At 45.6% G+C, this 24,372-nt stretch overlaps 1 protein-coding gene across 1 annotated transcript in view; it reads left to right on the plus strand.

Moving 5' to 3' along the window:
• The window catches only part of KIAA0319 (KIAA0319 ortholog), a 61,485-nt gene that overhangs the window by 19,805 nt on the left and 17,308 nt on the right, over positions 1-24,372 (plus strand). The window contains 8 exon segments of the mRNA XM_045057056.1: positions 9,201-9,429; positions 12,190-12,313; positions 14,387-14,519; positions 15,177-15,325; positions 19,130-19,214; positions 19,216-19,261; positions 20,888-21,026; positions 21,594-21,732. Of these exon segments, the coding sequence (XP_044912991.1) occupies positions 9,201-9,429; positions 12,190-12,313; positions 14,387-14,519; positions 15,177-15,325; positions 19,130-19,214; positions 19,216-19,261; positions 20,888-21,026; positions 21,594-21,732 (1,044 nt within the window).

Raw genomic sequence — 24,372 nt, forward strand, 5'->3', positions numbered from 1 at the left:
GTGAGAGTGGACATCCCTGTCTTGTTCCTGACCTTAGGGAGAAAGCTCTCAGTTTTTCCCCATTGAGGATGATGTTAGCGTTGGGTCTTTCATATATGGCATTTACGGTCTTGAGGTGATCCTTCTTTCCCTACTTTCTTGAGGGTTTTTTTGAAGAAAGGATGCTGTATTTTGTCAAATGCTTTCTCTGCATCTGTTGAGAGAATCATGTGGTTCTTGTCCTTTCTTTTATTGAGGTGATGTATCACATTGATTGTTTTGTGGATATTGAACCAGCCCTGTATCCCAGGTATAAATCCCACTTGGTCATGGTGAATAATTTTTTTAATGTATTCTTGGATCCTGTTGACTAATATCTTGTTGAGGATTTTTGCATTCACATTCATCAGGGAAATTGGTCTATAGTTCTCCTTTTTAGTGTGGTCTCTTGTCTGGTTTTGGAATCAAGGTAATGCTGGCTTCATAGAATGAGTTTGGAAGTTTTCCTTCCATTTCTATTTTTTGGAACAGCTTCAAGAGAATAGGTGTTAACTCTTCTTTAAATGTTTGGTAGAATTCCCCTGGAAAGCCATCCAGCCCTGGACTCTTGGTATTTGGGAGATTTTTTATTACTAATTCGATTTCTTTACTTGTAATGGGTCTGTTCAAATTTTCTATTTCTTCCTGTTTCAGTTTTGGTATATATATTTCTAGGAATTTGTCCATTTCTTCCAGATTGCCCATTTTTGGGACATATAAGTGCTGATAATATTCTCTTACTATTATTTGTATTTCTGCTGTGTTTGTTGTGATCTGTCCTCTTTCATTCTTGATTTTATTTATTTGAGTCCTTTCCGTTTTCTTCTTGATCAAACCGGCTAGGAGTTTATCGGTTTTGTGAGTTTTTTCAAAGAACTAGCTTCTGGTTTCATTGATCTGTTCCACTGTTTTATTGCTTTCAATAGCAATGATTTCTGCTCTAATCTTTATTATTTCCTGTCTTCTGCTGTTTTGGGGTTTTATTTGCTCTTCTTTTTCCAGCTCTTTAAGGTGTAAGGTTAGGTTGTGTATCTGTGACCTTTCTTCCTTCTTTAGGAAGGCCTGGATTGCTATATACTTTCCTCTTATGACAGCCTTTGCTGTGTCCCAGAGGTTTTGGGCTGTGGTGTTACCATTTTCATTGGCTTCTATGTACTTTTTAATTTCCTCTCTAACTTTTTGGTCAGTCCATTCATTCCTTAGTAGGATGTTCTTTAGTCTCCAAGTATTTGTTATCTTTCTACATTTTTTTCTTGTTTTTGATTTCGAGTTGCACAGCACTGTGGTCTGAAAATATGCACGGTATGATCTGGATCTTTTTGTACTTGTTGAGCGCTGATTTGTGTCCTAGTATGTGATCTATTCTGGAGAACATCCCATGTACACTGGAGAAGAATGTGTATTCTGCTGCTTTAGTGTCATAGACTCTTAGTCTAACATTCTTTCTTGTCCAGGAAGAGAGTGGATGCGAGACTGAAACCGAGAGATGGCTAATGTCCGGGAAAAGACAAGAGCCCTGAATAAGGGTCCTTGCTCCATATTTATTAAGATCAGAATGATTACAAACGTGATGGGCCTGCACAAACAGACAATGAATCTTTGAACATTAACTCAACGGTATGAGGGAAAAGGGGTTTTGAGGATATACAGTGTTTGGGGTTTGGGTCAATATAAAAAAAAATCCTGGTGCTGGGCAGATGGGCAGATGGTTGTTAATGACAGACAGGAGGTGCCATGTCTGTTTGTCTTAGCTAGCTTAGGGGATGAGACAGAGCAAGTAACCTCAGGGTTAACAAGGCACCTTTTCTTTTACTAATCAGCTCCCATCTGGGCAGCTTCACCTGCAGTGGTTTATAGCCCTATTTACCTGATTTGGTCCTTCCTTCCTATGAAAGCAGCTTTCTGCTATAGCACTAAATTAGGGGGTGCTTTCGCCCTGACTACCTAATCTTGCTTATACATTTATAAGCATTTATAAAGTTATTTACAAATAAACATATAAATTTACAATTCATATACATTTATATGGGTGTGTTTTCCCCCCTCTCTATTCTGGGGGCCTTGCCCCCCCATCCTTGGGGCTTTGGCCCCCCCTACCCTATTCTGGGGGCCTTTGCCCCCCCTCCGCTCTATCCTCTGGGCCTAATCTTGTTTATGCAAGCTTGGATGTGAGCATGCTATGGCTTTGTAATTCTTTATGCCTTGTTAACACATCAGTGCAGGCTCAGGGAATTCCTAAGCTTATTCCCCCCACTTTAAAATGAAATGTTCTGAATATATCTGTTAAGTTCATCTGGTCCAGTGTGTCATTCAGAGCCAATGTTTCCTTGTTGATTTTGTGTTTAGATGATCTGTCCATTGCTGTTACTGGGGTGTTGAAGTCCCCTACTATTATGGTATTATCAATGAGTTTCTTTATGTTTGTGATTAATTGATTTATACATTTGGATGCTCTCACATTTGGAGCATAAATGTTTACAATTGTTAGATCTTCTTGGTGGATAGACCCCTTAATTATGATATAATGCCCTTCTTCATCTCTTTATTTTAAAGTCTAGATTGTCTGATATCAAGTATGGCTACTCCAGCTTTCTTTTAGTGACTGTTAGCATGATAGATGGTTTTCCATCCCCTTTCTTTCAATCTGAAGGTGTATTTAGGTCTAACGTGGGTCTCTTGTAAACAGCATATAGATGGATCTTGTTTTCTTATCCATTCTGTTACCCTATGTATTTTGATTGGGACATTTAGTCCTTTGACGTTTAGAGTGAGTACTGAAAGATATGAATTTATTGCCATTGTTTTGCCTATAGAGTTGGAGTTTCTGGTGGCATTCTCTGTTCCTTTCTAGCCTTTGTTGCTTTTGGTCCTTTTTTTCTCCTCCCCCCCCCATCTTTTCTCCTCTCAGAGAGTCCCCCTTAAAATTTCTTGCAGGGCTGGTTTAGTGATCAAGAACTCCTTTAATTTTTGTTTGTCTGTGAAACTTTTTATCTCTCCTTCTATTTTGAATGACAGCCTTGCTGGATAAAGAATTCTTGGCTGCATATTTTTCCAATTCAGCACATTGAATATATCCTGCCACTCCTTTCTGGCTTACCAAGTTTCTGTGGATAGGTCTGTTGCAAACCTGATCTGTTTTCCCTTGTAGGGTAAGGAATTTTTTCCCTTGTTACTTTCATGATTCTTTCCTTGCTTGAGGATTTTGTGAATTTGACTATGATATGCCCTGTTGATGGTTGGTTTTTGTTGAATCTAATGGGAGTCCTCTGTGCTTCCTGGATTTTGATGTCTGGGTCTTTCCCCAGGTTAGGAAAGTTTTCTGCTGTGATTTGCTCACATAACCTATCTACCATTTCTTCTCTCTCTTCATCTTCGGGGTCGCCTCTGATTCTGATGCTGTTGCTTTTTAATGAGTCACTAATTTCTCTCTTTCTTAAATCGTGCTCTTTTGCCTTAGTCTCCCTTGTTTTTTCTTTTTCTTTTTTTTTTTAATTTATTTTTGGGACAGAGAGAGAGCATGAACGGGGGAGGGACAGAGAGAGAGGGAGACACAGAATCAGAAACAGGCTCCAGGCTCCAAGCCATCAACCCAGAGCCTGACGCGGGGCTCGAACTCACGGACCGCGAGATCGTGACCTGGCTGAAGTCGGATGCTTAACTGACTGTGCCACCCAGGCGCCCCTCCCTTGTTTTTTCTACTTCATTGTTTTCCCTAAGTTTGTCATCTATATTGCTGATTCTCTGCTCTGAGTCATCCATCCTTGCTGCTGTGGCATCTGTTCAAGATTGCAGCTCAGTTATAACATTTTTTATTTCATCCTGACTAGCTTTTACCTCCATAGAAAGGGATTCTAAACTGTTTTCAACCCCAGCTAGTATTCTTAATATCATGATTCTAAATTTTGGTTCAGACATCTTGCTTGTATCTGTGTTAAGTCCTTGGCTGTCATTTCTTCCTGTTCTTTCTTTTGGGGTGAATTCCTTCATTTCATCATTTTGAAGGAAGAAAAGGAATTAATAAGGTAAAAAAAGTTAAAATTAAAAAATTAAAAACACAAAAAGAATAAAGGATGCTAGGTGTGTTCTGGTGTGATTGTTGAAAGGAGCTTGATAGATTAGAGTAAAAAGGGAAAGATAAGAAAAAAAAAGGAAAATGTTTGAAACTTTGAAAAAAATACAATGAGAACAAAATGAAATGATGGAAGTAAAAAATAGAATTTGAAAAACTTATAAAACAGTAAAAAAATACAGTAAAAAAACTAAAGAAAAATATTTTTAATAGAAATGGAAAATAAAAATAAATTTTTTCTGTTTCTGTATCCAATTATAAGAAAAAAAGGAAAAAAAATTGAATAGATGGACCAGTAAACAGACTGAGGTATGATTGAAATTACATCGGTTTCCCCTAAAAGTGGAAGTAGGAAGCACTTTCTAGTCCGTAAACTAAGCAGGCAGAGAGACTTGTGGTGTTCCTGAAGAGCAAGGTTGTCCCAGTTGGGCAGGGCTTAGTGTTACGGCTCCGTTTCTCACTAGATGGTACTGCCTAGCTTACTGGGGTGGATTGTTGTGGCACCTGTAGGTGTGTATGCACATGTGCAGGAAGGGTGAAAATGGTGTCACCCAGCTACCCAGTCTCTAGCATCAGAACTCTGTGCTCTCACCGATCAGCAATTGCGCACCCCTCCTTTGTCCCTGGGTTCTGTCCACACCCTGCTTTTACACTGTCCATGATCAAGCTGTCATGTTGGCAGGCGGTACCTCCCTCTTTTGTTCAGTCCCTTGCATACTCTTCTTATCTCTCGAGCTGCTTTCAGGCGTGAGGGATGCTTTCTGTACTCTGCCCCTGGCTCTGTCCTCTCTCTGCAAGCAAAAACAGATCCCTGCCCTCTGTGGCTTTCTCCCCCAGTCACCTCTCCGTGCCATGTACCTGCTGGTTCAGGTTGTGCAGAGTGTTGTGTTATACCTCAAATCAGTATTCTAGGTGTGCAGGATGGTTTAGTGTTGATCTGGCTGTATTGCAGGGATGAGAGATGAAAAAAAAACTTCCATGGTGTTCTGCCATCTTGGTCCCTCCCCCACTTCCATGTATTTTTTTTATTTTTTAATTTCCTCATTAACCCATTCATTCTTAAGTAGGATGTTCTTTAACCTCCATGTATTTGTTGTCTTTCCAAATTTTTTCTTGTGTTTGACTTCATGTTTCATAGTGTTGTAGTTGGAAAATATGCATGGTATGTTCTCCATCTTGTTTTATTTGTTGAGGGCTGATTTGTGACCCAGTATGTGATCTATTCTGTAGAATGTGCCAGGTACATTTGGAAAGAATGTGTGTTCTGCTGCTTTAGGATGAAATGTTCTGAATATACCTATTAAGTCCATCTGGTCCAATGTGTCATTGAAAGTCATTGTTTCCTTGTTGTTTTTTTGCTTAGATGATCTGTCCATTGTTGTAAGTTAGGTATTAAAGTCTCCTACTATTACTGTAGTATTAACAATGAGCTTCTTTATGTTTGTTATTAATTGATTTATATATATGGGGCCTTCACATTGGACACATAAATATTTACAATTGTAAGATCTTGTTGGACAAACCCTTTTATTATGATATAGTGCCCTTCTCCTCTCTTGTTACAGCCTTTGATTTAAAATACAGTTTGTCTGATATAAGCACAACTACTCTGGCTTTCTTTTGACATCCATTAGCATAAATGTTTCTCCATCCCACACTTTCAATCTGTAGGTGACTTTAGGTCTAAAATGAGTCTCTTGTTGGCATCATACAGATGAATCTTGTTTTTTATACATTCTGATACCCTATGTCTTTTGATTGGAGCATATTGTCCATTTACATTCAGAGTGATTATTGACAGATACGAATTTAGTGCTAGCATATTGCCTGTAAAGTCATTTCCGAGGATTTTCTCTGTTATTTTTGGTTTTTCTTTCCTGCTCAGAGAGTCCTCAATTATATTTCATCAGGACTGGGTTAGTGGTCATGAACTCCTTTAGTTTTTGTTTGTCCAGGAAACTCTATCTCTTCTATTCTGAATGGCAGCCTTGGTGGATAGAGCGTTCTTGGCTACATACTTTTCCCCTTTAGCACTTTGGATATATCATGCCACTCCCTTCTGCCTGCCAAGTTTCTTTGGAGAGATCTGCTGCTAACTGCATTTTTCTTCCCTTGTAGATTAGGAATTTCTTTTCCCTTGCTGCTTTTAGGATTCTTTTCTTATCTCTGTGTTTTGCAAGTGTTGGCCTGCTTTTGTTGATTTTGATGGGAGTCCTCTGTGCCTCCTGGATTTGGATATCTGTTTCCTCCCCCAGATTAGGAAGTTTTCAGCCCTTATTTGCTCAAATAAACCTTCTGCATCTTTTACCCTCTCTTCTTCTGGGAATCCTATGATAATGAATGTTATTATTATGGAGTCACTGAGTTCTGTAAGTCTACTTTCATGATTTAAGATTTTTCTTTCTCTTTTCAGCTTCATTATTTTCCATAATTTTATCTTCTGTATCACTTATTTGTTCCTCTGATTCTGCCCTCTTTGTGGTCATTGCATCCAGTTGGTTTTGCATCTCAGTTACTGCATTTTTTATTTCAGTCTGACTAGTTTTTACATCTTTTATCTGTAGTAAGGGGCTCCCTGGTGTTTTCTTTGCTTGTCTCAAGCCCAGCTAGTATCCTTACGATTATTGTTTTAAATTCTGAATCAGGCATATTACTTATATATGTTTCAATTAGGTCCCTGGCGGTGACCTTTTCTTGTTCTTTCTTTTAGGATGAATTCCTCCATCTTGGCACTTTGTCTAAGTCTCTGTCTTCTGTGTGTTAGGAAAGCCTGTTATGTTTCCTCCTCTTGAGAGTAATGGCTATAAGAAGAGGTCATATACTGTCCAGAGCTTGGTGCTTCAGGAGTTGTCTCTGGTGTATGCTGTGTGCACTCTGCTGTTGTGTTTTGGCTGCTCCTTCCCTCAGGTCAGTCCTCTGCAGAGTTTCTCTTTGCCTGCCATGGGCAATGTTTTGCCCTTGGCCAGAGTGTGGTGAGTTTTAAGTATGTGTACTTTGGTCTGCTTACTTAAAGAAGCTAGACCCAATTTCCACTAGAGCTGAATCTTTGCAGCGCTCTGTGGTCAGTAGACTCGGTGCGTGCAGGTGGGGGTGTTTGTGCTGGTCTTCTGGGGGAGGGGCCCATAGCCCTAGGTCAGAAGCAGCTGCAGAGTGCAGCGGGGCAGGGCTTGGTGTAAGTGGCTCACGCCTGCACTGTGGGCGCTCTGCTGCTCCCTGGTCTGCCAGTGCTGGTGGGTGCAGGAGAAAAAGGGCACCTGCCCTCTCCCTTGTCGCTAGAGATGGGAGTTTGCACCTGCCACTGTCCAGGAAGCCTCCACAGAAGAGTGAACAATCTCCCTTCATGTGTCCCAGGCATCCCTCAGATCCTTGCCTTCACCCTGTCCGTGTCTGGGCCCCTTGCCTGCCCAGCAGGCGTGTGTTTTATCTCAAGTGCACCAGCTGAGTTCCAGAATTTTAGGGACCCACGCTGACCCTCTGGGTGAGGGCGTCTGCTCTGGGGCTGGTGCTGGTTTGTCCCAGAAGGTCAGTCACATAAACGCACAGGCACTTAGAGTTTAGGGTAAAGCTCGGGAAGAAGCTGGCCTCCAGGTTAGCTGCCCTCAGCAGGTGTCTCTGCACCTGTGCTAATGAACCGGGCGGCCAGTGGAGCCCAAGGGCTCTTTGGCCCCAGAGAGGCCTTGCTGCCTCTCCCAAATGCGCTCCAAGAAGGGGACCTGTCTCTCCCAGCACGACCCTCAGACTGCACTGTCTGCTCCCGGGCCTCCAGTCCCCCACAGAAGCGCCGCTGTGCCCCCTGGGCTCCACACCAGCCACGACCCGGACTTCTACTAAAACTTCAGTCTTTGAGCTCTGCTGCTTGTACAGACTCCCAGCAATCAGCCCCTCTCATTTTCCCAGTCAGTGGTTTTGGGGGAGTGCTTTTCTTGTGTGATCCCCTGTGTGCCACGCGCGCGCTCTCTCTCTCTCTCTCTCTCTCTCTCTCTCTCTCTGTCCCTCTCCATGATCAGGGCTTCTTCCCCTCCGCAGCACCCATGATTGTTTCTCTCCCAAATCATGTCTCCGCACCTTTTGCCTTCCACGATGTGGCCTCTTCTCTCCCTCTAGTTGTGTGGTCTGTTCCGTCAGTCCTCAGATCGATTTCATGGGTGTTGAGGATGATTTGATACTTACTAAATTCATCGTCTGCTTGAGGCAGGTTGGTGCTGCTGTCCCCATGTTACTAGGGTGAAATTCCCTTAGGGGCCCAGCACACGTCCTGACAGCCTGGCTGAGGAGGGAGGACTTCAGGATACTCGATTGACTGTCAGAGCCAGAACCGGCATCCAGCTCTTGGTTGTATGGAGTCTGCGGGATAGTGAGAAAGGGTGCGCAGAATACACAGCCCTGTACACATGGACCCCGCACACACCCTTACTACAAGCAAGGCTTGTGTTCTTCCCGTGGCTTCAGGGTCAGATTCCTATGAACACCTAAATCGCACTCATTGCTGTTCAGAACTGACATCTTTACCCCGAAAGGATGAAGTAACCGTATTTCCCAATCCATTACCACATCAGGAGTGAGTTTACCGCATGAGGGTCAGTACACTTCTCTCTGTTGTTGGCTTGTGGAGGTCTAGCATCCATTTTTACTTAAAAGTGCTTGATCCTTAAATTGCCTGAAAGGAGTGTCCTGAAAACATAATTATATTAAGTCCTCTATAAAAGAAGAAAAAAATTCAAAAGCTTCGTAGATGAAAATCGATGAGTGATCTGCTGTCTGTACACGGCCAGACCTGAAGGTGGGACCTAAACCCGACACATTCTTAGTCTCAGGTATGAGAGAGAGGCTCCTGTGTTGGCTGAGGAAGATTTCTTCATCTAGCATCTCAAAACCCATATAAGATAAAACTCCATCATGTGACTAGATTACTAGCTAAAAATAAAGTGAATGGACAGCAACAAAGAAAAAGAAATCCTCAAGTCTCTGTTCTTTTCTCAGCTTTATCCTCAAATTCCTGTTTATACCCGTTCTGAGTTGTTCTGAGAAGGGTGCCATAAGCCGACTAAATTGGCCATTTGCTCTCAGACTTGGCATCTTCCTGCAGCATGATGGCCTCCTCTTCTTTTTGTAGATTGACTGTTACAGACTCGGATGGAGCCACTGACTCCACAACTGCAGTCCTCATGGTCAGCAGTGCTGTGGACCATCCGCCGATTGCCAACGCAGGACCAAATCAGACCATAACTTTGCCCCAAAACGCCATCTGTTTGAATGGAAATTGGAACAGTGATGATCATCATATTGTCCTCTATGAGTGGTCCCTGGGTCCTGGGAGTGAGAGCAAAGAGGTGGCCATGCAGGCAAGTTCTCTAGCCTGCCTTCAGACTTTAACTTGTCTATCCGTCCACCTACCTGCCCTCCCAACCGTGTACCCATCCGTCCATCAGTCTACCCATCCACCCACCCATGCAGCTATCCATCTGCCTGCTCATCCATCCATCCATCCATCCATCCATCCATCCATCCATCCATCGGTACATCCATCCATCCATCGGTACATCTGTCCATCTGTTTATCTCTTCACACATTTACCTACCTACCTACCTAAAGTATTGCTATGTGTGTGGGGGGCAGTTATATCTAGAAAATATGTTTTACAAGATTATCTGATAGATTACAACTATTGGAAGAGCCCCGGAATTCACAAATCTTCAAAATTTACGTCCTTTCCCCCCATGCATTCTCTATAAGCACGGAATAGCAACTAAGTGGGTCCCATGTTGGCAGCTTGATCTTGAGGCTAGTTTGGAGAAAGTCTGACCCAGCATTTGCTACGGAAATACTATTTTATTTTAGTATTGGGAGAAACTTTAGAAATAATCCAATATAAACTTTATTATCAGGATTTTTTTCCTTATCTGCAGTAACAAGGTTATTGTCCAGTGGTTGACAGATTAAGATGTTAAAAGAGGTGAACTTTTTATTAACTGGAAAATCACAAAGACGACTGTAAACCAGACTCTTACATTCGTGGAAACGTCATGCAAGGCAGCCTGCCGCAGCTTTGCTCCGGATGGGGAAGCCCACGGAGCACTCCGATGGGGTGGCTCTGTGGGCGCCAGGTGACACGTGTCGGTCTGCCCAGTTCCCGTCTGCCACAACATTCCCTGTGCTGGGTACATAAGCCTTCATGTAACTGTAGTAATTTTGAAGTGAGGACTAGGAAATTACACTTTTGTAAAGCTTTTCAGAGAAAAATGCTTCACTTTATTTAGTCAAAAGTAGGGAGGGGAGCCTGGGTGGCTCAGTCGGTTAAGCTTCTGACTTCGGCTCAGGTCATGATCTCGCAGTTTGTGGGTTCGAGCCCCACATTGGGCTCTATGCTGACAGCTCAGAGCCTGGAGCCTACTTCGTATTCTGTGTCTCCCTCTCTCTCTGCCCCTCCCCCTCCTCACACTGTCTCTCTCTTTCAAAAATAAACATTAAAAAAAAATTTTTTTTTAAAAGTAGGGAAAAGCTGTAACAAAAACTGGAAACAGTCTCCGTGTTCATCAGTGGGGAGTGGCCAGACCCACCATGATACATTATACAATGCTAGTTTAAAAGAGATAAGTTAGGGGCACCTGGGTGGCTCAGTTGGTGAAGTGTTTGACTTCAGCTCAGGTCATGATCTCGCGGTTCGTGGGTTTGAGCCCCATGTCGGGCTCTGTGCTGACAACTCGCATTGTGTCTCCCTGTCTCTCTGCCCCTCCTCCCTATTCACTCTCTCTCAAAAATAAACATTAAAAAAGAAAAGCCGATAACAAAAACTGGAAAAAAACCTCAGTGTTTTTTTTAAGTTCTTAAAAGTATATATTTCAAATTTCACAAGTTCCCCTTGTGCCAACACAGTTGTTTTTCTATCATCTTTTTTTCAATTTTCCATTAAAACCTTTAACAAATACATGCAGATATATTTATCTTTAGTCAATCTCGGGATCTATAAAAGTAAGTGAAGTATAAGAGGATTTAAGATTAAAAATCCTTTCTTTGTTGCCATGAACTTCAGACCTAAGCAATAATTGGAAATGTTACCAACAACAACAAAACAGCAACAAAATGAAAGGTTATTAACTTGGAGACAAGTGTAGCTATGATATACTCAATGGAAAAAAAATATCGAAAAGTTTTGTTTTAGAATTTTAAAAAATTATTTTTAGTTATAAGAGTAATACATGAATTGCTTCTTATGGTTAAAAAAAGTGAACTTCTGATAAAGTGCAAATACAACCCGTATCCCGCCCCAGTCCCCTTATTGGAGATAAATTACTTTGGTCAGTTTAATGTGTGTCCTTCCAGAATCCTTGCATGTGTATGTATATGGACACGTAACAGTATCTGGTACACTATGCCTTGTTCCACAACTTTCTCTCTTTGCTTGATGATGTATGTCTTTGACATCTTTCCATTTCATTATAAGTCTACCTAAATGTTTGTTCATTTTTGAGAGAGAGAGAGAGAGAGATAGACAGAGCGTGAGTGGGGGAGGGGCAGAGAGAGAGGAAGACACAGAATCCAAAGTAGGCTCCAGGCTCTGGGCTGTCAGCACAGAACCCAACATGGGGCTCGAACCCACGAACCGTGAGATCATGCCCTGAGCTGAAGTCGAACGCTTACCAGCTGGGCCACCCAGGTGCCCCTAAATTAATCTCTTTTAAACGAGCATTGTATCATGTATCATGGCGGGTCTGGCCACTCCCCACTGATGAACGTTGAGAGTGTTTCCAGTTTTTGTTATCAGAGCCCATGCTTCCTCAGGGTCCGGTGTGAGCCTCCTTGTGCACGTGGGCTCTCTCTGGTGGAGGCAGAGAGAAGTGGGATTGCTGGTTAAAGAGCGTGCTCGTTTGCCATGCAAACGGATGTTGCCAGATTGGCTTCCAAAAAGGCTATATTAATTTATACTTCTTCAAGAAGCACATGAGGATACACAGTGAACTTTACATTGCATTTTCTTGGGACGCACACATTTCTTTTTCAAGCAGGATCTCCATATTTAACAACATTACTCATTTTTCATTATGTCATACTACTTCTTAAAATTACTATTTTTCTTTCCTTTTTTCTTGTCTCTTTGGTATCAGGGCATCGAGACACCATACCTTCATTTGTCTGAAATGCAGGAAGGAAACTATACGCTCCAGCTGATGGTGAGAGATTCTTCAAGACAACAGTCCACTGCTGTGGTCGCTGTGACTGTCCAGCCTGGTAGGTGGGATGGGAAAGGGATTTGGCCCCAGAGATTAAGGCAGAAATGACACCTGGGCCTCTTGCTTCAGACAAGCCAAATTTGGTGGCAAATTCTCTAAATCTTTTAACTGTGAAGAAGTAGGGGCTGGAAGAGCTAAATCTTACTATAAAGCCAGTTTTCCATTGTGGTTCTGAATCTTGTGTTGAATGTGCGTCTTCACCATGGTGTGGAGGACCAGATGGACATCCTCAGGGCCATTCGAGGGCTCCACCTGCCAGGTGGACACGCCCACACATGTTCTACTCTGCTGCAGAGGCTGATTGTGATGTGTGGCCTGATACTCACATGGCTTGTATCCAGATGTTGGAGAATTGACCCCAGGTCACCTCACAATCCTGTAATGGTCTCACGGAAATCCAGGACTCTGCCTTCCTACACATTTAAATAACCTAAGGGTAGTTGGGTTTTCGCTTGCCAATGGTCTTGGCTTTCGAACTTTTCTAGAAGATGCTGCTGGTCCCTGTAAACCGTCCAGTGTCCTGGCAACTGAAAATATACTCAATTTGTAGACAATGCATTTTATTGTTTTATTTTATTTTATTATTTTTTATTTTATTTAATTTTATTTTTTCAGTTAATACGTAGTAGGTGCTATGGGTTAGATGCTGGGGATGTGGCATTAAACAAGATAGATTTGGGCTCTGTCCTCCCGCGGCTCATGGGTGAAAACCTCATGATCAGTGCATTTCTAGCTGATGGACACGGTGCTTCTGGAGCCCAGGGAAAGGACACACCTATCTGGGCTCGAGGCATCTGCAGAGTCTTACGTGAGCTCTGGGTTGTATCTGGCTAGGTGAATTTGGGGAGAGAAGGGCAAGAGGAAGAGTTTTTTAGGCAGAGGAAACAGTATGGAGAAAGTCCATGGGATGAAAGAGAGTCTGGTATCCAAAGAATTAAGAAGAATGTAGCGGAACAAGAGAAAGCAGTGAGGATGTGGGCGTGTGAGGGGCAGGGGTTAGGATGCCTGCGGGTGATCTGGAGGGGGGAGGCGGGGGCCCACCGTCAAGGGCTTTGCAAATGGATGTTCATGTACGTGTCTTATCCTAAGGGCAAGAGAGGCCCCTGGACCACTGAACTTTACTGAGTAGGACAGTGAGGGTGGGACATGGTCCAGACATTGGGTAACTGCTACTAAAGTTTTTGACTACTTGACTTTTTTTTTTTTTTTTAGAGAAAATCTATTTATTTCAATATCAGTATCAGTGGTACTTTATACCTTTTATTTTTTTTAATCTTTTTTTTTTTTTTTTAAGATTTTGTTTTTAAGTAATCTCTACATCCATTGTGGGGCTTGAACTTATAATCCTGAGCTCAAGAGTTGTGTGCTGTACAGACTGAGCCAGCCAGGTGCCCCTTATGTCTTTTCCTTTTGTTCAACGTGTAACCAAAATGTTTTGAGCATTTATCGCTTAGCCGGCACTGTGATAGGCCCGGGGCTACAAAGACAAAGGGGCGGGGGTCAGTCCTGCCTGACAAAGCAGGCGTGTTCACATAGCTGTCAACTAACTTCCGTCCAGTTCCTTCCTGCCTGCCTCCCCCACTCTGTCCCCAGTCCTTCTTCCCTCCAGCTTCCCATCCTCGTCCTTTTTCCTTCTCTCTTGTCTCCATGACTGTTGAGGTCTTTTAAAGAACCAAACCTGCTGTCTGGACCCCTGGTCTCCCCCTCAGAACGGTGTAGTGCTGGCTCAGCCACAGGCCTGCAGTGGTCCCCCCCAGGGTTCCCTTAGGACACTCTCTGATCCAGACATGAGTAAATCAAGAAATCAGGGGTGCCTGGGTGGCTCAGTCAGTTACGTGTCCGACTCGATTTCGGCTCAGGTCATGGTCTCCTGGTGAGATCGAACCCTGCCGTAAGGCTCTGTGCTGAGCGTGGAGCCTGCTTGGGACTCCCTCTCTCTCTGCCCCTCACCCACTCATGCACGCACACTCTCTCTTTCCCTCTCTCAAGATAAATAAACATTAAAAAAATCATGGGACTGCAGATTAATGCAAAGAGATCACCGTTTTTCATAGCATTTCTCTAATTCTAGAAATCAACAGGCCCCCAGTGGCCGTGGCCGGCCCAGACAAGGAGCTGGTCTTCCCGGTGGGGAGCACCACTCTGGACGGCAGCAGGAGCAGAGACGACCAGGGCATCGCCCTTTACCACCGGGAGCCCGTCAGGTAGTCCCTCTGTCACTGAGCTGCAGGCGGGGTTCACACCCTGGCCCTGGGCCAGCATCGTCCTGTCTCCACATTAAACAGTCAGCTTGAGCGTGCCGGGGACTTGGGATTTCAGCCCCTTTCTGGAAGTGTCCGAGCACGGCTGCTGAAGAGTAGACACAATAGCGTGGACGGACACGATAGATGCTGGTTGGCTTTGGGGGGGAAGTGGAGCCATGCCAGGCGGAAGGGCCATCTTGCCGTGGGTGAGCTTCAGGACGGGAGAGTTGTGGGGAGGACCTGTGTGAGGCCCTCACGAGGCCCCCCGTCTACACTCGTTTAAACCATCTGTAGACCAAAGAGATAAAGAGCTTAAGGGGATCCTGTGTCATGTGACAGTCTTTGTGGTTTGCATGCTCAAACTCCTGGGATCCTGAATCTGCTCTTAAGAAGTAAATAATAACTATTCCCAAAGGAATCCCAGGCTTAGTCTAAAATAGGCATTGCCTCATGACCCATATGCTGAACTAGAGAATTTAGGTGGATAAAAAGTTACTGTAGACTTCCGTAGACGGCATATGTTTTGGCTGTAAAGGGGGACTTGTGTTAGGACACAGATGCCCCTCCTGCCGCAGTCAGAATACCTCTGCCTTTGTTGTTCCCGCCCCTGCTTTACAGAGGCCAAGCGGCGGTGGAGATGGGGAATAGTGACAAGGCTGTCGCCACCGTGAGCGGGCTTCCGGTGAGCATGCACCACTTCCGCCTGATGGTGACAGGCCGGCGGGGGCTGAGCAGCGCCAGCATACTCACTGTGGCTGTGAGGAAGGGTGAGTCCCAGCTCAGCGGTAGGGCAGGGGGACCGTTGCTGCTTTTCAGTCTCACGAGACCCTAACCAGGCCGTGATTATTTGGAAATGGTGGTGCTTCTTTGCTCCCAGTGGATACTGAGCTCATTCTTCTTCCGTCCATCCATGTTAGCTGTTTCCTCGTCTCCCTCTGCAGAGAAACAGAGTCTCCTTTTGTTTGTTGAGTGTCTCTTCTCCAGGGGCCAGTCTCCTGTCACTACTGGTGGTGAACGACCGTGTCCACGTGGCAGCATTCTGCTTTCTCTCTCTGCCCGGGAACCTACCAGCAGAGGTGCTTTCACATTCCATGTGGTTTCTAGATCTGTGGTCCAGTCCTGTGCTGTTCTGCTTCAGGGACTCGTCTGTTTGTCCTGTCCTGTCCTGTGGCTGTGAGCTGCTCGAGGACCTTTGTTGAGACACTTCTGTGTCCTCTGTGGCTCAGGGAAAATTGCAAGTGCTGGGTACTGGGATGGATGGATGGATGGATGGACGGACGAATGGAAGGATAGGTGGATGGATGGATGGATGGATGGATGGATGGATGGATGGATGGATGGTTGGATGGATGAGTGGATGGGTGAATGGATGGACGAATGGATGGACGAATGGATGGACGAATGGATGGATGGATGGATGGTTGGATGTATGGATGAGTGGATAGATGGATGGACGAATGGATGGATGGATGGATGGATGGTTGGATGGATGGATGAGTGGATAGATGGATGGACGAATGGATGGATGGTTGGATGAGTGGATAGATGGATGGATGGATGGATGAGTGGATAGATGGATGGATGAATGTATCAATGGATTGATAAATGGATAGATGGATGGATGAATGGATGGACGAATGGGTGGATAGATGGATGGATGAATGGATGGATGCATGGATGAGTAGATAGATGGATCAGTGTATGTATTAATGGATTGATAAATGGGTGGGTGGATGGATGGATGGATGGATGGTTGGATGCATGAGTGGATACATGGATGGATGAATGGATGGATAGATGGATGAGTGGATAGATGGATGGATGAATGTATCAATGGATTGATGAATGGATAGATGGATGGATGGATGGATGGATGGATGGATGGATGGATGGATGATAGGACAGACAATTATGCTGTGTGGAAGTACAGAGATGTAAAAGAGCATGGTGCGTAGGAAACGTCCAGGACTGTAGACCAGCCAGGCCTGGGTGCCCTGGGGAGTGGCTGAGCATCTGCCTCAACCTAAGAAGGTTGGTGTGCGTCACACGTCCTGAGGAAGCTGGGACGTATCTGCTGCTGGCGGGGAAGATGCTGAAGCAGTTTTATCAGCAAAGTGATGTAGATTTGGATTTTTTCAAATGTTTTATTGTGGACATTTTCAACCATATAAGTAAGTAGAGAAAATAGCCTCAGTGGATGATTATGTCCCATCACCCAGCTTCAACAGCCATCATCAGTTTGCTCATCTTATGTCATCTATCAGTTCATACTTTCTTTTACTTTGGTTGCAGTATTTTATTTTTTTATTTGAATTCAAGTTAGTTAACATACAGTGTAGTCTTGGTTTCAGGAGTAGAACCCAGTGATTCATCTTTACAATGACACCCAGTGCTCATCCTAGGAAGTGCCCTCCTTAATGCCCATCAGCCATTTAACCCATCCCCTCAACACCCCCCAGCCCTCCAGCAACCCCCAGTTTGTTCTCCGTAGTTAAGAGTCTCTTACGGTTTGCCCCTCTTTCTGTTTTTATTTTATTTTTCCTTCCCTTCCCCTATGTTCAACTGTTGTGTTTCTTAGATTCCACATATGAGTGAAACCCTGTGATATTTACCTTTCTCTGGCTGACTTATTTCATGTAACATAATACCCTGTAGTTCCTGGATGGAACTTGTTGTTGCAAATGGCAGGGTTTCATTTTTGATCGCTGAGTAGTATTCCATTGTGCATATATTTAGTTGGAGTTTTTAAAGCAAACCCTAGTGTCATGTCGTTTTACCTGAGAGAGTTGGCTTTTTCCAAAAGGTAACCCCAGTCTGATGGGGCCAAAATCAGGGAGAGCAGAGAAAAAACAATAGAATGGCAAGACCTCTTAGAGCCCGAATTCTCAGGACTTGATGCCTTGACGGTTCCAGAGGGAAAAAAGAGGGTGTCTAGGTGATGGAGGAACCGTGACTTCAGCACACGGACGGGTGGGGGCACCAGTCCTGGGAGAGCCGCAGCGGGTCTGCGGCGACTGAGTGTCCAGAGAGGTGCCCCTGAGTGGAGATCAGGATCGCGGGGACAGAAGCATGGAAGGAAGAGGCTGCCTTAAGGTCCAGTCTTGAAGCCAGAGAGGGTCTAGTCATCGTTCTTCACAGAAGGGTTTTCGGGCTTACTCTGTCGGCTGCCGGTCTGTTTCTGGGGTTTCCAGCCTCCCCTTCTGTCCACAGTGGAATTCAGCCTCCTGCACACAGGTTCTCGCCAGCACGGGTTTTCCCCAAAAGGCAGCGTGGTGAACAGTGTGGAAATGCTGACAGTGGTACCATCACCTCTGCTCTGACCTCTGGGGTCTTAGGGGGAAAACGGCGGCGGATTGACGGGATGCTCATTACTCCCTTGGATCAACATCTGGCTATTCTCATACCATGTCCGTAACTGGACTTGTTCTGAGGGGTGTTTGCCAGGGGCCGGTAGGGCCCCAGAGCCCCACCTGAGCAAGCAGGATCTCCCCCATGGCAGCCTCACCCCCCAAAGCGGGGCTGAGTCATATGTTCTCCCTCCCGCACCCCAGACTGCCAACTCTCCCTGGCCCCTCTCTCCTGAGGCGATAATACCACAAATGGCTCTTACGTTGTTCATGTACATCTAACACCCAGTCGGAGGAGTGAAGACCCAGTTGTTTTTTTTTTTTTTTAACGTTTATTTTTTTTTTACGTTTATTTATTTTTGAGAGAGAGAGACAGAGCATGAGGGGGAGAGGGACAGACACAGAATTGGAAGCAGGCACCAGGCTCTGAGATGTCAGCACAGAGCCCGATGCGGGGCTCGAACTCATGAACCGTGAGATCATGACCTGAGCTGAAGTCGGACGCTCAACTGATGGAGCCACCCAGGCGCCCCAAGACCTAATAGTTTTTGACTCGAGTTTTAACTTATTTAAGCAAGATTTGGCAGTAGTAGGAGTAGATGTTTCTATGGCCACATAGTGTGGACCAGTGCATAATGATTCAGAATATATTTTAAATTAAAATTCATTTTAATTTTTAATTTAATTTTTAATTTCACTTAATTCATATTTTCATTTTTTGGACCCTGATAACTAAAGTCATTATTTCTCTTTTTTAAAAAGAAAAGAACCATAACAGTATTAGAAACATTCCCATTATAGAGGCTGCCAAATTACAACTAACCGAGCATAAACAGAGCTCTAAGAAAGTCTGTTATCCTGGGGCGCCTAGGTGGCTCAGTTAAGTGTCTGACTTCGGCTCAGGTCATGATCTCATGGTCCGTGAGTTCGAGCACTGCATCAGGTTCTGTGCTCACAGCATGTGGAGCCCAGAGCCTGCTTTGGATTCTGTGTCTCCCTCTCTCTCTGCCCCTCCCCTGCTCACTCTCTGTCTCTCTCAAAAGTAAATAAATGTAAAAAATAAAATAAAATGTCTATTATCTAATGGGTAGAAAAATAATGCCTCCTGGATATTTTAAATCTACACAGCTGTGAGGTGGAACAGTTGTGTATTTTATGGCATGTTTCTACCACCAGTGTTTTAAATCGATCTCTTTGCTTTCATTTTTGTTGTATTTGACTTAGAAAATAATAGCCCTCCCAGAGCCCAGGCTGGTGGCCGGCATGCGCTTGTGCTTCCCAATAACCGCATTACTTTGGACGGTTCAAGGGATTGTGTCCCACCTGTGGATCCGGGACGGCCAGAGCCCAGCCGGGGTGAGCGCTCAGCGGGTTGTCCCAGGCCCACGTGTCATTTCGTGCATTTAGTCCGCTTGGGCTGCTGTAAGGAAATACCACGAATGGGTGAATTAAGTGGCTTCCACACGAGACAGACATTTCTCCCGGTTCTGGAGCCCATCAAGTCCAAGGTTAAGGTGCTGAGCGATTCGGTACGTGGGGAGAGCTCTCCATTTGGCTCACAGGTGACCGCCTTTTCCCCGTGTCCCCACGTGGCAGAGAGGGAGAGAGGGCTCTGCCGTGGTGTCTCTTCTTGTAAGGACCTTAACGCCGTGGAATCAGGGCCCCACCCTCAGGAGCTCGTTTAACCTTAACCATGTCCTCGCGGGCCCCGTTTCAAATACGGTCAGTCACACTGGGGGGCTCGGGCTTCAGCACCGGCATTTGGAGGCAACACACTTCAGTCTGCAGCGGCGTTTCTGTTATGACCTCGTCTCCTTTCTTGTGTTCCCCACTAAGCTGTTCATGTTTCTAGGTCTCCTCTGGGTGCTGGAGGCAGCGGGCTGCTTTCAGATTCAAACGAAAGCTGTCCTTTCTGAGTTTTCCCTGAGCAGACTGCAGACTTTGGACGGGGAGGGGCATCATCGCCTGGGGGCGCTTCGAAGCCGAGTCCTCCCGTGGCAGTCATTCTACTCCTCAGCGTCCCCGCTGTTCTTATTTGGGTCCAAGTGAATTCTTCCCTTTTCCTCACTTCCCGCTGGATAGGTCAGCAGGTCAAAGGGCGCTGTCCCCGTTTCACACAGATGGCAGAGGACTTGGCCAAGGTCAGCGAACTCGTCCTTAACCAAACCAGACCCAAGTTTTCAGCTCCTTGCCGACGTTTCTCCCTGTCAGATTCCTCCACCTCTTAGGGTATAAATGTAGGCACATCTTCATTCCTGCCATTGTTGGGACTTGAGAGACACAGGTTTGCTCTTGGAGGTGCACCAAACAAGTGGTCGCAAGGGGGGAACTGAACGAGTCCCTCTGGACCCGACACTCGTCAGCCAGACGGTGGATCTTCTGCCTGTAACGGCTCTCGTCGCCTTTGGTTACCGCCCTCTTCTGTGAGCCAGTGCAGAGCAGGGGGGGCTGGCATTCTTCTCTGGCTCTTTGGAGCCTCGAGCCTCCAGAGCAGAAATGATCTACTCCGGCTCTTGGGTCATTTGAGAAGGGGAATGTGATATCCTGGGGGGAGGCCCAAGAGGAGATGCTTGTAGAACTCTCTTTGGAGAGAAGGCCCAGAAAACTCCTCAGGGTGCTTCCCCCTGATTTCAACAGGTTTCCCTCTGTTGCACAAAATTAATGATTTAGTAGTGACTGGACAGCAGTTGGTTAAGCGCAGCTCAGGAAGCACCGAGCGAGCGCTCCGTGTCCCCCTTCTTTTCTGCGGGAGAGTGCAGGACCACCCCCATCTGCAGCTATCCCATCACCCCTCTTCCCTCTAGCCTGCTCCTTCACATCATGCACATGCCTGGGCACCTGGGTGGCTCAGTCGGTTGAGCGTCTGACTTGATGTATCAGCTCAGGGCATGATCTTGCGGTCGTGGGTGATCCCTCCTGGGACCGACAGAAGACCGGTCATTGGGAACTGACCATCGGCTCACGAAGCGTGTGATTTTGCAGGATGTCATTGGTGCCTCTGACCGCACCGCAGCCGTGCGGCTCACCAATCTGGTGGAGGGCGTCTACACATTCCACTTGCAAGTGGCTGACAGCCAGGGGACCGCGGACACGGACACTGCCACCGGGGAAGTGCGGCCGGGTGTGCTCACGGGCTTCTGCCCCTGGGTTAACTGAGCTGGGCGGTCCCCTGTCGGGTAGCCAGGGCGGGACGCCCCTGCGGCCTCAGCTCCCGGCCAGAGCCACCTGGTGGCTGTCTCTGCACTTCATTGATCCAAATGGTCTCAGCCTCCAGACACAGAAGGGGCTTGGATGTGGCAGCAAATCTCACTTCACTTTTGTTTTCCTGCCGGACACAGGGCCTCGGTGCTGGGAAGCGTGGAGGGAGGCAGCCCCGGTGAGGGGACGCGAGGCCCGACCTGCCTCGTGCCCTGGGCAGTGTTCCCCATCCAGGCCTGGGGCAGGGCGTGCGGTGTTATTAGCCCCAGAGGCTGTGTAGGTACTCTGATTGTCTTCCTGGAAGAAAACTGTCAACAAGGAAGATGTGCTCTCAGACAGCAACCCCTGCCCTGTTTGCAAAGATATGTCTGGGTCCTGAAACGCAAGTGAGGAAATCACCAGGGATCCTTTTAAGCTCTTCAAGCTCTCGTACAGCCCTTGCTCCCTCGATCGTCTTCCCGGCGGAGACCCTGTGTGCTGTCTTTCCCAGACCCCAGGAAGAGTGGCCTGGTGAGGCTGGTCCTGCAGGTGTGCATGGGGCAGCTGACGGGGCAGCAGAAGGACATGCTCGTGAGGCAGCTGACGGCGGACATTCAGGTCCAGAAGATCCAGGCCCACTCGGGTCTCAGGTGCGAGCCGCACACCAGCCCGGCGTCGTGCCGTTCATTTCCTTTGCTGCTTCTCAGTTGTTTGCACGCGCTTGTACCACGTTCATATGCTCTTTTCCTCCAAGGGCAGCAGTGAGGACGACATCACTGCGGGTCCTTCCTACAAGTCTCAGTGAATGTTTGTTGACCAAGAACATTCTGAATGAAGGAGGTAGCAAACACCAGCAGGGACTGGTTGTTAGCTCTGCTATCTTCAGAGGGCATGCAAATGGCCTGGGGCTCTCACAGAGGATGTCTCATGGCCAGACTTCAGTCCTGCCCCATAGTCACAGGACTGAGGCTTCTCTCAGTGCGAGAGGACCACCGATTACCTTTTCTGTCTTCTGGGAGCCCGGGAGGCTAAACTTTGGTCCTTTGTCTCCTATAAGATTTATGTATTTAATTGAGCTTTTATTTTTGAACTTTCATCCAATCTATGAATAATAGAATAGGGAAGGAGGAGAGAGAATATGGGAATGAAAACCTACCATTCACAGTAAATCTATTTGCCAGTTATTGTCAGTCACTCTGGGTTTGTTTTCCAGATAACTAAAGTTTACTTAGAAAAATACCAAGTTAAAAAAAAAAAACTTTACTTTTATTATAGAATTCTTTCAAAACAGATCACAGATTTCCCTTACTTACAAACTATCAACCACTGAACCAAACACATCTGGAAATCAACAAAACCAAACACTATTTCTCTGAAAGATCAACAAAATGGATAAACCTTTAGCTAGATTGGTTAAGAAAAAAGAAGACTCAGACTACTAAAATCAGGAATAAAAGGTGATATTCCTACAATCACGTAGAAATAAAAAAGATGATACCATGAACAGTTGTGTGTCAACAGATTAGTTAACCTGGATGAAATGGACAAAATCCTAGAAAGACACGACTATAACGAAGGACTCAAGAAGAAATTAGAATTTTTAATAGACCTATAGCAAGTGAAGAGAGTAAATCAGTAATCAATAACTTCCTATAAAGCCCAGAGTGATGGCTTCCCTGGTGAATTCTACAAACCAGTCCACGAACTCTTCCAGAAAGTAGAAGAGGAGAGAACACTTTCCAACTCATTCTATCAGACCAGTGTTTACTCTGATATCAAAACCAGATGAAGATACTACAAGAAAACTACAGATCATTGTCCCTTATGAATATAGAAGCAGAAATCCTCTACAAAGTGCTTTGAAACTACATCCAGCAATATATTAAAAGAAGTAGACACCATGGCCAAGCAGGATTTATCCCAGGCATGCAGGGTGGGTCAATCAACAAATGTAATAAACCGTATTAATAAAGGACAAAAACCATATGATCATCTTAGTAGGCACAGAAAAAGCAGTTGACGAAATCCAACAGCCTTTCATGATAAAAACTTGTAGGTTGATTTTGGGTCCCCTCAAAAGACACATTTATGTCCTATCCTCTAGGGACCTGTGAGTGTGACCGTATTTGGAAATAGGGTTGTGGCAGATGGGATTACTTGAGATGTCATATTGCTGTAGGGTGCCCTTAATCCAGTGTGACTGAGTCCTTATAAGAAGAGAGACAGAGACAGACACAAGGGAAGGTCAGCGTGTGATAACAGAGGCGGAGATTGGATTGATGCATCTATGAGCACGGAAAGCTGGCTGCCAGCGGCACTGGGAGTGAGAGAAAGGCCTGGAACATACTCTCCCCTGGAACCTTCAGAGAGAGGATGGCCCTGACTACACCTTGATTTTGAGCTTCTGGCCTCCAGAACTGCAAGAAAATAGATTTCTGTTGTTATAAGTCACCCAGTTTGTGGTACTTTTTACAGCAACCTTGAAAACTAATACAGATTTGAAGAGAAATTTCTCCAAAGAAGACATACAAATGGCTGATAAGCACGTGAAAAGATGCTCAACATCATGAACTTGTCGGGAAATGTGAATCAACACCCCTTTGAGACATCACTTCACACCCACCAGGATGGCCGTAATCCAAAAGACCGACCATAACGAAGCGTTGGTGATTACGTGGAAAGAGCGGAACCCTCCGCATTGCTGATGGGAATAGAAAACGGTGCAGCCACCGTGGAAGACAGTGTAGCGGTACCTCAAAATGCTGGATGCAGTTACCATATGACCTGGCAATTCCGCTCCTGTGTGCCCAAGAGATGAGGTAAACGTATGTCCAGGCAGAAACTTGCACGTGAGCACGGACGGTGGCATTATTCATACAGCCAGAGTGGATGCAACCTGAACGTCAGCAGTTGATGGATGCGTGAATTAAATGAGGTTTGTCCATACGGTAGACTATCATTCGGCAGTAGGAAAGAAGTGCCGATCGATGCTACAACCTGGGTAAACAGTGAACACATCCTGCAAAGTGGAAGAGGCCAGACACAAAATGCCTCGCGTGTATTTCATTCATAGCGAATGAATAGTCAAATCCAGAGAGACAGAAGGTAGATTAGTGGTTGTCAGGGGCTGGAGAGAGGAGGGAATGAAGAATGACTTCTTAGATTTTTTTTTTAATGTTTATTTTTGAAAGAGAGAAAGAGACCGAGCCCAAGCAGGGGTAGGGCAGAGAGGGAGGGAGACACAGAATCTGAAGCAGGGTCCAGGCTCCCAGCTGTCAGCACAGAGCCCG

The sequence above is a fragment of the Felis catus genome, chromosome B2 (genome assembly GCF_018350175.1).
Source record: "Felis catus isolate Fca126 chromosome B2, F.catus_Fca126_mat1.0, whole genome shotgun sequence".
In the NCBI taxonomy this organism is placed as follows: Eukaryota; Metazoa; Chordata; class Mammalia; order Carnivora; family Felidae; genus Felis; species Felis catus.